The 14,241-nt window shown below is 38.9% G+C and overlaps 1 protein-coding gene across 16 annotated transcripts in view; it reads left to right on the top strand.

Annotated features, from left to right (window-relative positions):
- Nucleotides 1-836: 836 nt before the first annotated feature.
- Nucleotides 837-14,241, top strand: part of camta1a (calmodulin binding transcription activator 1a) — a 394,274-nt gene continuing 380,869 nt past the window's right edge. For 8 of the 16 annotated variants that reach the window (XM_051880173.1, XM_051880170.1, XM_051880161.1 and 5 more), the window contains exons 1-2: nucleotides 840-990; nucleotides 6,337-6,438. In XM_051880173.1, coding sequence (XP_051736133.1) covers nucleotides 966-990; nucleotides 6,337-6,438 — 127 coding nt within the window. In that variant the 5' untranslated portion in view covers nucleotides 840-965. Of the gene's footprint in view, nucleotides 991-6,336; nucleotides 6,439-14,241 lie in introns of all 16 variants that reach the window. The other 8 variants (XM_051880167.1, XM_051880168.1, XM_051880163.1 and 5 more) reach the window with 5 other exon arrangements.

Below are 14,241 nucleotides of genomic sequence, written 5' to 3'. Positions count from 1 at the left end.
ATTATTCATATTCTATCATAACAGGCTGTCAGAAACTATTTGTCTGGCGAGCTGAGCTGTGTAGGATACTTTTAGTGAACCATTAGGACTTTTTGGAGGTCTGGGTTGTGAGAGTAGAACGCTGCTGCCACCTGGAGCTGTCCGTTCAGCACCATGGCGCAGCTATTCAGCGCATTCAACCCAACGTTACTTCATCTTCAAGGTTAACTTATGGACTTCTAGGCTATATCTTAATGGTATACATTGCTTTAACAAAATAAAAAGCAGTTGTGTGTGTGTAAACTGTAAAAATACAATATTTGCATACGCCTAATTGAACTTGTCACAATCATTTGTTGCCATTTTTACGTGCCTTTATGAGTTTTAACTTGATTTCCTTCATAATTAAATGTAAAGTGGTCGAAAAGGTTACGTTTTCAATTTTAGTGGGTTGAACATATTTCACAGGTAGCAGAGCTATGATTTTAAAATACAATAATGCCAAAAACAGTTCGTTATCATTTATATATAGGCTAAATAGCTTACATTATCACCTTTAACGTATACATAACAAATAACTTGTCGTGAATCGCTTACGAATAAAATGTCAGCGCAAATAGCTCAGAAAATACGATTTCTGCCTCTGAATTAAGCAACTTGAAACATTTGCATCGCCTTTTCATTTGCACGCGAACGTCTCACGAGCGCTCACTTTGGATTGGTTCGGTTCTTCTTAAGGTGTATCTACACATCACACTTTACCCAATGGTTCTCAGAGACACTTTAAAGGGGAGGATATTTGCTTTGCTCTCGCAGGCCATTTTAGAACAACATGGTCAGTCATAGTTCGACAGCCAATGGTGAGTGCGCTCTGGTTGGGCTTGCCTCTGCCTCTCCAGTCCCTTCTCGTGCTGCTGTCCTCTGCGTGAACGCGCGTGGTACCCAACGCTCGTGAAGAGGAGGAGGATGTGGCGCGCGGAGGGGAAATGGCTGCCGAAAACAAGCCGGAAGGTAAGTCAGAAACATCGGGGATATTTTTTACTTGTACGACAAGAGTGTGCGAGGGGAAAAATTTGGAGGCAGGCAAGGAAGAGCCGCCAGTTGAGAACCGAGGAGCTTTTGGGATTGTAAAGCCTCTGTGTTTATCCTCACACACTCGTTATTCCAGCACGGAGACATCACATCACATCACCCTAGCCAGCATCGGTAGCTAGCCAGCAGTGTGCATCACATATATTTAAAAACAAGCCGGAGCAAAAGCGCGAGCGCCTCTGAAAATTCAAAAATCCGTCTCGCGATCCGTTTCCTTCAGCCTTAACGGTCGCGCTCAAAGCAAAACTTGTGAGCTGCAACGGCTGTCGATTTCTAACTTCTTTTTTCGATTTATCAAGCTTCTTCGGTTGCGTAAATTGTTTCTGAGTTGGCGGGTATAGAGTTCTGGAGACCGTAGTTTGACTTAAAACTACCTTATATCCTGGATAAAATGCTACTGGTAAGCTTGTTTAATAGTATTTCTTTTCTCTCAGTCACTTTCACGCGTCCATAGACTCCAACTGACCTTCTTTTTAGCGGTTTTGTGATGTGTGGTCAAAGCAATTTCACTTTCAAATTTGCTTCAAGGACACATTCTTCCATACCAGTTTGCCCCCTTTACGTCAGATAGACATAAACAGCAGTTTAAATCTCTGAACTAGATTCTTGTATAACCCAAGAGAAACCATTACAGAACCAATGGAATGTGGCGACAATAACGCAAAAATAATTTTTATTCTTTTGTCAGGACGTAAGAAGATGTGTCATTGAAGATTGTTTCTCTTTAACACTGTTTTGTACACTTTTCAGATTTGTCTCTAGTATGAATAAGACAATAGTTGCTTTCACTCTAATACAGTTGAATATAATGTATGTCCACAGTATGTATTTGGCTGAAATACAAATTAGTTTTTTTAAATGACTAATTATTATTGTCAGAAGTAGCAACAGTATTGTTTTAGTATTATTGAAGCTCTTTAGAAAGAATGAGATTTTAAACAGCTTTGTCAAGCTGTCACCACTCATATAGTAGGTTTTATTGTATATAAAACGTATGAACAACGAGGTTTTGGGAAGTCGTCATTAGTTGCGAGGATTTTTGTTTGTAATTCACCTTCAGAATCGGGATCAAAGCAAATAATCTTTTATTAGCCACAAGGTGGCGACATTGAGTTAAAAGAAACTTTATTTTGGGAAATCATGATAACAGATATCTTGAAAATATTCGATTGGCTAAAGCGAATATACAATCAGTCTATCATGGTTTTTGAAAGCTAACAAACTAGCTTATAAAACACCCTTTAAAGATCGCAATATGAGTTTATAAATCATGCTGGATGATGATATTTTCATTTTCATGATGCTGAATAGCTTAGTAGAAGGTTTAAGATAAATTTGATTATAAAATATCACTTCTGTGTAGAAAATTATGCATATTGATGAACTAATAAATTATCCTAATATAAGTGACATTAAAACATGACTCCAGACAAATCCAGGGTTCTGATTCTGAACATATAGAAATCCACAAGGGGGTGGTATTGAGCTTCCTAAATGTTCACTTTTATATTTTTAACACTGTGTCAGCTAAGAATACAAGCATTACCATAAATATACATCTCCGTTTGTTTTCAAAACAGCACTGAGGCTAACTACCTAAACTAGCTCTCTCTCTCTCTGTGTGTATGTGTGATTGTGGGTGTGTGCATGTTAATTGTCAATCTCTGCATGTCTGTGTGTGCATTTCAGATGCAAACAAACACAACCAGCCTTGAAACGTGTCTCAGACTGGCCTGCTTCCTGCCAATGCATCTCAGTAACCAAGAGCTTTTTAGAAACCCTGACTTGTGACTCCCATTGCAGAACAGGCTTGGTTATTTTTGTCATGCTTGTCAGGTCAATGTATGGGGGAGGAGCTAGTGTTCCACACCTCCATATTAATATAGAGTGCTCTGCACTGTATAGCTACAACTAAATTCAGAGTCCCATATAGTGCATTATATTTAAATTCTAGGCCTACACACTTTCAGCATGTTTGCTAGGGGAGTTTTCCATTATACGTTATGCACGCCATTAGTTTTAGTACCGATTGTTGCCTGTATTTTAACCTTTTGTCCTTGAAGCATTTAAAATGTTTGCATAGAGCATGGTTCTCTAGGGCCTTATTATTTGGCAGGGTTTTTTGCACATAAGGACAGGCTGTTCTTAGCTGGAGGCTGCTATGAAAACATGGTTAATGTCTCACGCACCCCATAGAGTTCTTCTGTCTCCTGAAATGACCCAGCTCACTTTTTACATTGCCAGGAATTGGGACTGTACCTATGGAAGGTGGCGATTGTGGATTGAGATTTGCTAGAGAGGACTGTACAGTTAAAGGGACAGTTCACCCAAAAAATCATTATTCATTTACTCACCATCATCATTTTCCAAACCAGAAAAATATCGAAAATAGATATTGAGGACATGGGGGTGAGAAAATGATGAAATAAATGATTTTAGTTTTTGGGTGAACTATGACTTTAAACAAAATATGTCAGTGATGCTCCATATTTCTATACAGATCAATTTGAGTTTGGTGGTTCCTTCAGAGAATGGCAGAAAGGCCGTTACAGGGTCTGTTTATCACAACAACTGACTATTTAGTAGAAACAGGGAGGATATAAGCTTACAAAGCAGGATTTATAATATATATTGAGCCATTATGTAGAAAAGATTTCTGCATAGTTCTTTCCCCCCGCAGTTCTTAGTTTGAGAATATGCTTTTTAATTGAATTAGTGAATGGCAGGGATAGATGGAGATGGCACTTCTTCCTGGGGAGTTGTGACAGATCCTTTCGGCTTGTCTCGATCTTTCCCTACCTGCCTCACACAGAAACACACATTAACTTCATCGATTGGTGTAGCTTACTAAAATTGAGCCTCACCAAACAGCCCTGGGACCACAATGAATGTGATTGCTGCCCTCATTGCTACCTGTTAAGGGCTATTTCTTGACTGTTTATTTCAACACCTAAAGATTTATCAGTAAGGGCTCGTTCACACCGAATGCGTCTTTGCGTCTAAAAACGCGAGAGGAATGGTTTTTAAAAAAGCGCGGTGCAGAACGTGAGGGTCTCGAGACGTGCTTTTGAGACGTGATGCAATAAAGGCAATAAAGAACAAATAAAACAGCTGATTTGCTACTGTAAACAGAAGCTCAAAACGCTTGCCCCGCCTCCAAGTTCTTCTGATTGGTCCACTGTTTTGGAACTGACATTGATGTGCGGCGCTGCGTATAAAAGTTGAAATTCTTTTAACTTCACACGGCATGTGAGGCGCTGTAAAAGACGCGAGGCGCAAGCATAACAGTCATACGTGTCCGTCTAGCGTGTTTACATAGAAAAACAATGGAAAAGTAGCACACTGGAATATAAAAATGCGTTCTGTGTGAACGGCCTCTAAGACTGAGGAGCAAAGTGAAAAAATACATGACACACAACATGCCAGGTGTTTTTGAACAAATCAATTAGCATCGGAGTTACTATATGCTAGGGGTGTAATGGTACATGTATTCGTATTGAACCATACGATATGGACGTCACGGTTTGGTTCATGCAGTTACACAACGAAATAGGCCCTCTCCCAAATGACACCCTAAACATTTGCGGTCTTCCTACGAGTCCGCACTTTCGTGACGTAACGCTGCTATGACTGTCGGGAAGAAGTCTGCTGCGGCGCTCGCACCAGTGCGGGCTCGGCAAACGTGTGCATCGAGGGCGGCAGCCATTGTAAGTCCACAAGACCGAAAGTGCATATGAAGTGTGCCATTTGGGACAGGGCCATATAGTCAGTCACAGGCAATCCACACTCCAATCCAGAAGGGGGTGCCACAACAGGAAAAAGATTAGAAGAAGAACAATGTTTTTTGAATGCTTAAAAACAAAATCCACTAGGTAGTGCGAACGCGTCAAATGCGTCTTTCTGCGCTCATGGACAAAGGAGAATACTTCGAAAGGCTCGCTCACTCAACTGTGTGCAAAACGGAGCGGAACACAGAAAATTAAGTATAGGAGGGTTGGGCTTAAGCTTTGAATGTTTAAATATAGTTTAAGTGGAGCAAATTGTAAAACTCTTAATGTACAAGTTTTATTTTTCATCATTCAGTTTATTTTGTATTTTTATAACACAAGATGCTTTTCAGTTTTGTAGCTGATTGTGACCAAATACCTTTTGTTTTTTATCAGCCCTGAAAAAAATATGACCTATGCAAGAGTGCATTCTGTTTACTGCTTAGTGCTTAATACACTATAGGAGGCTGTACTGTACTAACTAGGGGACTAAATGCCACTAGGTGGAACAAACTGTGATTTGCACTACTGTCTGTTCAAAATAAATGAAAAGAAACCTAGCATTGTGGATTTGTTCCTTTGTCCGGTAACACTTTAGTTTAGGGTCCAATTCCCACTATGAACTAGTTGCTTATTAGCATACATAGTACTAGTATATTGGCTGTTTATTAGTACTTATAAAGCAGATATTAATGCCTTATTTTGCATGACCATATTCTACATCCCATAATCCTACCCAATACCTAAACTTATCAACTACCTTACTAACCATTAATTAGCAGTAATTAGAGGTTTATTGAGGCAAAATCATAGTTAATAGTCAACCCTAAACTAAAGTGTGACCATTTTTCCTGTTGTATCGAAATCGTACCAAACCGTGACCTCAAAACCGAGGTACGTACCGAACCGTGACTTCTGTGTATTGTTACACCCCTACTATATGCAGTGGTCTAGATTGTTTTCTCCCTAGGCAGCGTATAACCTTACAGCCATTAACAGCTGGAGCCATCTATGATACTTTGTTATAGTTAATGAAAATGTGCATGTTGTCTCAAGTTACAATGGAACCGGGTTGCTTTTACATTCCTTGTCCATACCCCTGCCTGCAAATGAAACTGCATTTTCTCCCCACAAGGCAGCACCCTTAGGCCAAAGTAATCCCTTTAAATGCACCCCTGAATGTGCTTGATAAAAAAGGGGGGGAGAAGCAAATAGGCATGCTGAACTCTGAGGCCGAACGGTGCATATTGTTTGGGAGAGGTGTTCTTCAGCATGGATATGGACACATTTGGGATGCATGGGCTTGCTGATGGGAGGGAGACCAGGGTTCGGCAGACTTGACACTGCTGACCCCGGTAAACATCCTTATAAGTTCCTGCTATGTGCATGGGGGAAATAAAGACTAAAACAAAGTTGTGAGCCATTGTACATCCGGGAATGTGTACTTTTCCTAGAATTCTTTTTTGTCTTTTCCACTCTCTCTCTTTGCTTCCTGAAGGACTGAAGAAAATCCGTAATCCGGATCGAATGTACAGATCAGCTGTGTGTTATTCGGCCCATGCTCCTCCTAAGAGTGTCAGTGATGACACAGAGACGAACAGTAAGAGCTGCTTATTAATATTGCATTCGTGGCATTGCTCGAAGGGGCCACTTGCTGCCTAATCTATTATTCATCCATCGATTCATTTATTTACCTCTTGATTTCATTTGTCGTCCTCTCCTCCTTTGGGATTTCCTGTTGGGGCTTTCTGTGATGATTGACGAGTCAATGCTTTGACGGGGGTATGTTGTCGATATCAGATGTGTTGTTAGTAACTGAAAGTGACAGTGGGTGGGTAAGACCTGGCACACCTCGTGCTTCAAATGCTAGCGTCGACCTTTGAAAAACATCCATCCGGCGGACCCAATAGCACAGTGAGACTGAGCTCTACTGATTGTTGAAATGATTTGTCAGTGCTACTAGAAGCTTTTCCCTTTAGAGTATAAAACATGCATATTTTATGTTGGACTTTAAGCACAAAGCATTTGTTGTGTTCAGATCTTGTGTATGTTAATACGGCTTGATGTGTTGTGGAGCTCTGATTACCCTAGAAGTGGCACTGTTCTCATGTTTAATAGGCAGTATATCTTTTCTCCTGGCACCTCTGAAGACTTAGTTGATCTGTGTAATTATGCCCGTTCATTTTTTGTGTAAATTTGTAAGTGGAGTTAAATCAGCCTCATCTTCTTGTTATGCTGTCTGCTCATTACGCCATCAAGCAAGTCTTTGCCATTTCAAAGCTCAAAGATTTTAAGAGATGTAAAGTAAATGGCAGAAAAGGCTGTTTGCAGTCATGTTGATAGTATTTCAGATGGCGTGTGTATATATGTTAGCATGCCTCCATTTGTGTCTGTTTTAAAGGGATAGTTCACCCAAAAATGAAAATTATCCCATGATTTACTCACCCTCATGCCATCCTAGGTGTATATGACTATCTTCTTTCAGACAAACACAGTCGGAGATATATTTAAAAATATCCTGGCTTTTCCAAGCTTAATAATGGTACTGAATAGGTGGCCAGATTAAAATAAAAATAAAAATAATCCATACGGCTCCAGGGGGTTAATAAAGGCATTCTGAAGAGAAGCGATTGTTTTTTGTAAGAAAACCACTGCGTATTAACTATAACAACTAGCTTCCGACAGACTGCCGTACGCATCGATTTACGGTGGAGGAGTAACCTCTGACCCGATGCATAACGTAATGATAAACCCGGAAGTACACAGAATATAGCAAAACAAAACACTGGTCACAAATTAGAAGTCTAAAATGAGAAATTTTAAAGAGAAATGTCGATATAAGAGAAGAGGAGCTTCAGTTTGTTGCGAGAGGCGGCTAAGCTTATGATACTCCTACATCCTGCGTCATACGTCGCGTCAGGGGTTACTCATTTGGCGCAAGTCGACTTGCGCAGTATGTGTACGGTGTTACAAAAACACATCGCTTTGCTTCAGAAGGCCTTTATTAACCCCCTGGAGCCATGTAGATTATTCTTATAATGGATGGATGCATTTTTTTGGGCTTCAAAATCTGGCCCCCTATTCAGTACCATTATAAAGCTTGGAAGAGCCAGGATATCTCCGATTGTGTTCGTCTGAAAGGAGATAGTCATATACACCTAGGATGGCTTGAGGGTGAGTAAATCATGGGATAATTTAAATTTTTGGCTGAACTAACCTCTAAGTATCAAGTCTCACACATACACCAGCATGATGTAACCATTGTGTTTGCTGTCTGTAGTGGCCCAGTTAACGCCCAGTTTGGTGCCTAGAGGTTTTTGTATCACCAGGACAGTAAAAATGCAGCATGGCTTGGTGGAAATAGGCATGTGAGTAATCATGTGAGTAATTGTGGGAGTAGTTATGATAAGGATAAAGGGCTTTAGTGAGGATCTGTCGGCGTGTCCTTTACTGTCTGCTGTGTGTGTGTGTATGTGTCTGTGCATGTGTGCTTGCAGGTCCTCACCTCCTCTTTCCCTGAGATGGGATTTTCATGGATGGGTGAGCTTGGCTGAGGCTGAAAATACATAAGAAGGCTCGTTTTTCTCTTCAGTTTGTTGCAGGCACTTTGGTAGCTGAATTAAGTCGCTGTTTGGGCTTTGTGGATTTAGGCCAGTCTCCTACTGTATCTGAACGCCGACAACTTTAAGATGAGATATTCGTAATAATTTAGTCACCGTAGAACCAAAAAGGCTGCACACTCTAGATTTAGTTTAGAAATAACTTTCACTATGTGAAAAAGAAATGTATTACTGGCAAACTTCAGCCAGAATTGTGATCACTCTAGTGGATACGGCTGGTCACTAATGTCTGCTGAGAGCTCATCAGATGTACCCAAGACTCGGACATCACCCATTAAACCACATCAGTGTTTTAACAAGGCTGCCTGCCGGTGATTTGTCACAGTGGCTATAGCCAGCCTGACAAACAGCAATATGGGCAGACACAGCTGAACACTGCTGCGTATAGTCTGTCTAGTCTGAGGATTCAGGGCAAATAATGAAAAATAGAAAGTGTCTCAGTATTTCCTATGGTTATATACTAGCAACATTCAAAGACAGTGAAGGCAGATGGTTTGTCCATATATTTGCCTAGTTCACATTATTAATGTATTCCTTATAACACATAATGCTTCTTATATGAGCTCACTTTGTTGTCTGTCCTTTTACAGGCAATATTACTGCTTTCTAATACATCAAAAAGTTGAACAAGAACATAATCAGGTGAAAGAGAGATGCTGAAATGATGTTGTTTGTGCTTCTTAATTTAGACACCATCATCCTTTTGCTCAGCAAAGACCAGGTTTTTGCAATTAATCAAGCATTGATTTTTCAAAGAGCAAAGCATGGAAAAGAAATGATGTAATCTAGATTTAAAGAGATGGCACTGATTAACTGTCTATTCACAATAACACAATAAAAGACCACAAAATACTGTGGACTAGATTATTTCCTTTAGACTCAAATTATTGGCCAGAAATAAAAAAAATATATAAAATGGTATGAGCCTGACAAAAAATTAATACTTAATGGCCAAAGTTGTAATGCTACAGTTGACTTTATGCCATACAAATCAGTTTAATATTACAATAAATCTTTCAAACTGTTATGAGATGCCTGTTAATATTACATTTTTTAAAGGTACATTTTGCACTTTGCCTAAAATGCCATCATGTCAACGTGCTTTATTTTTCTCAAATAAAATGTGAAGGTCTATATTGCTGTTTGATTGGCTGTTAAACATACAACCTCTCATCCACAAGATCTAAAGCAGCGTCACATGCACATTCATAGTAATGGACGCCAGGTCTGAAAGGTTTAAGATGTGGTTCTCTTTATTATGCCCTCAAGAGATGTTCAGTCACTCACAGTCAGTCGTGCCAAGAGTCATTTTCTTACTTCTTCTCGCAACTATCTCGCTTAAGTGTAACTGATTGCCACTGAATGGTAGCATATGATTTAGTCAACATTATGCTGGTTCAGAGGGCTTTTGCTTTTATGCTTCAATCCATGCTTCTTTTTTTCCTTTCAAGATAATGGCCAGGTCTAGTTTCTTAAAATGTGGAAGTACTCTCAGTCAGGTGCTAATTGTGACTTGGTCTCGGGCCTTGTTCCAGATAATCATTTGTTCCTAGTTTGACATCCGTTTAAGAAAATGTATAGTTTATTTTGAGTAATTGATTTATTGATGTGGTGGTTTCAAAGATGTTTTATGATATCATGTGATGATTCTATCTCTTAGATTAGATAAGCTAATTCACCAGAGAGTTAGTGAGTGGAATATCAGTCATATGTAAATGGAGAAAATGAGAAGTCTGTGAAACTGTTGTTATCCATGTTAGAGCTGCACAATTCTGGATAAATTGAAAATCACAATTTTGTTTCAAATAGAGATCACGATTCTCCCACAATTCTGAACAGACAACTAAACAAAATAACTAGTAACGTACTATAGGTGTCATGAACAGTCCAAAGATGAAGGCAGGTTAATAAAAACAATTACAAGGTTTATTTAAACAAGAAGCTAGCACTTGAGGCAGCATGCCACTAAAACACGAACAATACTGAACAAATGAAGAGTGCGCAAGGAGGAACTTAAATACACAATGGTGATGAACTTAATGATGAATAGCTGTGATGATTGAGTTAGTGTCCATGGAAACAGATGAGTGGCGAGAAACTAAACAAAGGGAAACATGTGACTGAAGATAAACAAACTAAAAGTCCATGAAAATGAATTTAACAGAACATAACTGACAATAGGGTTCCGACAAAATGTCAATTGCTACAGTCTTTTTTAAAATGTTTAATTAAGTGAATTATTTAAGTGAATTATTTAAAAACTGTTTGAATGAATGATTCAATGACTCACTCATGAACACTTCACTTGTTTCATTACTGGATGAATCATTGTTTTTGAATGAATCTTTTGAATGAATGGCATAAACATTTTTAACAGTCACTTGTTACGACCTACTGGTGTAACAATGTAATTAACACAATCTTTAATTAAAGTTAGTTTAAAAACAAAGGTGATTTCTTCTATTTTGATCACTACCATAGACATCAGTGTTTCTATTTGAGCTATAAACTTTTATCCCATTACTTCTGTGATAATCTGAATGTTTGTAACACAGAAATAATGATACTGTGTGATTGAAAAGACTGTTTGTGAAGCTGTTTCATACCTATACATGACAACTGTTCTCTCTGGCTCAGCGGCAGCGCCAATGCAAGTTTGAATATTCCGGTGTGATTTTGTCAAAGATTTAATAGTCATAGACGAATCTTTGACATTTAGGAATAAGATCACGTGAGTGTTTGAGTTGAGATCGCAATCTTTTAACAATTAATCATTCAGCTCTAATCCACATTAATTCATTTTACATCTGTAGTAATTCTTAATGGCTTTTTTAACAGCTGTCTATTATTTGCTTTTGGCCCTTGTGCATGTACAAACACACACCTGTCGCTTTTACTTTAAACCTTGTATGCTTGTCTCCTCTTAATCCATGATGCTTAGAAGCTACATCTAAATATGTTGCCCTGCAGGACTCTCAATATTTGTTCTCATTGACCTTTACAAAGCTTTACAATATTCAATAACAATCATGGTATGCAATTTTCCCCAAACCCACAAGTATATGTAAAGGAATATTTCACCCCAAAATGAAAATTCTCTCAGAATCTGGTCACGTTGGGCTCTGTGATTTCTGCACAAAACGCAGACAAAAAAAAAAAAAAAAAAATTAGAACTCAATTCACAAAGAAATTAATAAAATGAATTTGGGCTGCACTTTAATTGCATTCAATTATGATATGGCATAGTACAATAGTACAATTTTATAATGCTGTATAATGCTTCTAAGGCTGTAATCCAATTAAATTAAATAAAAAAAGGGACATCTATCACTCTTCACTATGGAGTAATTCCAATTATAACAATAACTACTATAAGAGCCATAATTTGAATAATTTAATTTAATATTAAAGTTATAAGTGCATGAATAGATATAATTTTAATGAGTTTGGATTTTTATGTATATTCCTTAAACACCCCCATGTTTATTCCGTAATGGTTTGCTCCGTTTTATCATTGGACAGCCTTTAGCGCCTTTCATTTTTGGCGCCCCTTAGTATGAAAGAAAGAAAGACGGAGCTACACAGTTTTTTGACCGGAGTTTATTTTATTTCTGTTTATTGTACAAGAACATTCAGTAAAACCATTGAAAATTGAACGAAGACCCGAGTCAATTCCTCGCCCGAGAGAAACAAGAAAGATTATTGTTACTACAAAAGTCAAAAAACTGCTCATGAAGGAAGTTGAAGGCAGCTCGCGACAAACGCTGCTTGGAATCATTGAAAGACGTTCCGTGAACCTCAGCGAATATTAGAAAGACGGTACAAAAGGACTAAAGGTACTGTGATTGAAGTCTTTTCACAAGTGGAGTTTGTGAATATTTAGAAGACTACAAATGATTGCAGCAGCTTTATTTAACTGCGATGGTTTGCGTGAAGATCGGCTTTCTAATTAAGCGGATGATTCTGTGCATGCGAATGTGCCGGGTAATGGCCACAAGAGGGCGCCAAAGCCTACTGAAAAGGCGGCTGAAGAGAAAATTAATCGACTTAAAAATGAGAGACAAGGGAAATTGGCACAGTTAACACGCAAAACGAATGAAATTGACAGATTAATGCAAGATAAAGAAGATGTGAAGACTGTTGAAATGGAACTGAATGTCTTCTGCCAGACCTTATGTCAGTTTGAAGAGTTGAATGCTGGAATGTTACTCGTGTTGTCTGATGAAGATGGGAAAAAAGATCAGATTAACTGGTTTCAACCCAAGATTGAACATTTCCAGCAGTTTATGATTGATGTGAAAAAATGGATTTCAACCACAAATAAAAGAAACGAGTCTGATGAGCATGAACCTCATGATGAAGATGACGATGGTGTTAAACCAAGTGATAGTGTGTCAGAAGTGATGGCTCCTCATCATAGAAGGAAAAGTGGATCTGTGACAAGTAGTTCTGTGGCATCTTCAACCAGTTCTGCTCGTGTCAAGGCAGAAGCTAAGCGTGCAGCACTTTTAGCTCGGGTATCTGTTTTAAGAAAGAGGCAAGAATTAGAGGCTGAAGAGTTGAGATTGAAGGCAAAAAGGGAGCAGCTTGAACTGGATACAGAAATTGCTGCATCAAATGCTGAACTCAAAGTGTTAAAAGAGTATGAAGATGGTCAAGATGGCATGAATGATTATTACAGGTCACAGACTGGGTCACAAGCTGGTGATTCATTCAAAGGCCGAAAGGAACGACAAGTTCATCCAGTATCTAACCCGTGTAGAAAGTCTGAGACTATGTCAAGCACCCAGGATCGCGGCTCTATCCAGAGACCATCTCAACAAACCACAGATCATGGTAACACTCAACAGTCAACTGATGATGGCAGATATTTGTTTAAGGTGATGCAACGCCAAAACGAAATAACTGAATTGTTGGTAAAACAGCAGAGCTTGTCCCAGTTACCTCAGCGAGATGTACCAATATTTTCTGGAGATCCTCTTGCTTATATTTCCTTCATAAGGGCATTCGAGCACACGATTGAGAACAAGACTAATAATCCACAAGATATATTATACTATCTTGAACAGTTCACAAGTGGTGAACCACAAGCTCTTGTTCGCAGCTGTGAACATATGAGTCCTGCTAAAGGATATAAAGAAGCTAAGCGTCTCCTTCAGCAGCATTATGGCAATGAGCTGAAGATAACTACAGCTTACCTCGAGAAAGCTCTAAAATGGCCACAAATCAAAGCAGAGGACAGTAAGGGAATGAAGACCTATGCCTTATTCCTTATTGGATGTAGAAATACCATGGCTGATGTTGAATTCATGAATGAGATGAACAATCCAACAAACATGAGAACAGTGATTTCAAAACTTGAGAAACCTGATTCTGCAGTCCAAAGGGCTTGTTTGTTCTGTAACAAGGAACACATGCTGGATTCCTGTATTAAGCTCAAGGAGCAGGAATACAAGGACAGAATTCAGTTTCTTAAAAGTAAAGGTCTGTGCTTTGGCTGTCTAACACAAGGACACATGAGAAAAGATTGTAAGAAGAGAATATCATGTCCAGATTGCTCACTAAAACATCCAGGCATCCTACATATCGTCAAACAAGAAGATAACCGAGATCAAAAGTCTGAAGACCACGACCTAGCAGTTTCCAATGCTCTTCTTTCACTGTGTCAGGAAACTTGTGGATATACTGGGGCTGGCGATGGTGAGTGCATCCTCTCCATTATACCTGTAAAAGTGAAATCAAAGAAGAGTGAAAAATCAGTAGAGACTTATGCTTTCCTAGAC

This window comes from Ctenopharyngodon idella, chromosome 22 (genome assembly GCF_019924925.1).
Source record: "Ctenopharyngodon idella isolate HZGC_01 chromosome 22, HZGC01, whole genome shotgun sequence".
Taxonomy (NCBI): Eukaryota; Metazoa; Chordata; class Actinopteri; order Cypriniformes; family Xenocyprididae; genus Ctenopharyngodon; species Ctenopharyngodon idella.
The sequence above is the reverse complement of the archived record's forward strand: the minus strand, read 5'-3'. Positions and strand labels throughout refer to the sequence as shown.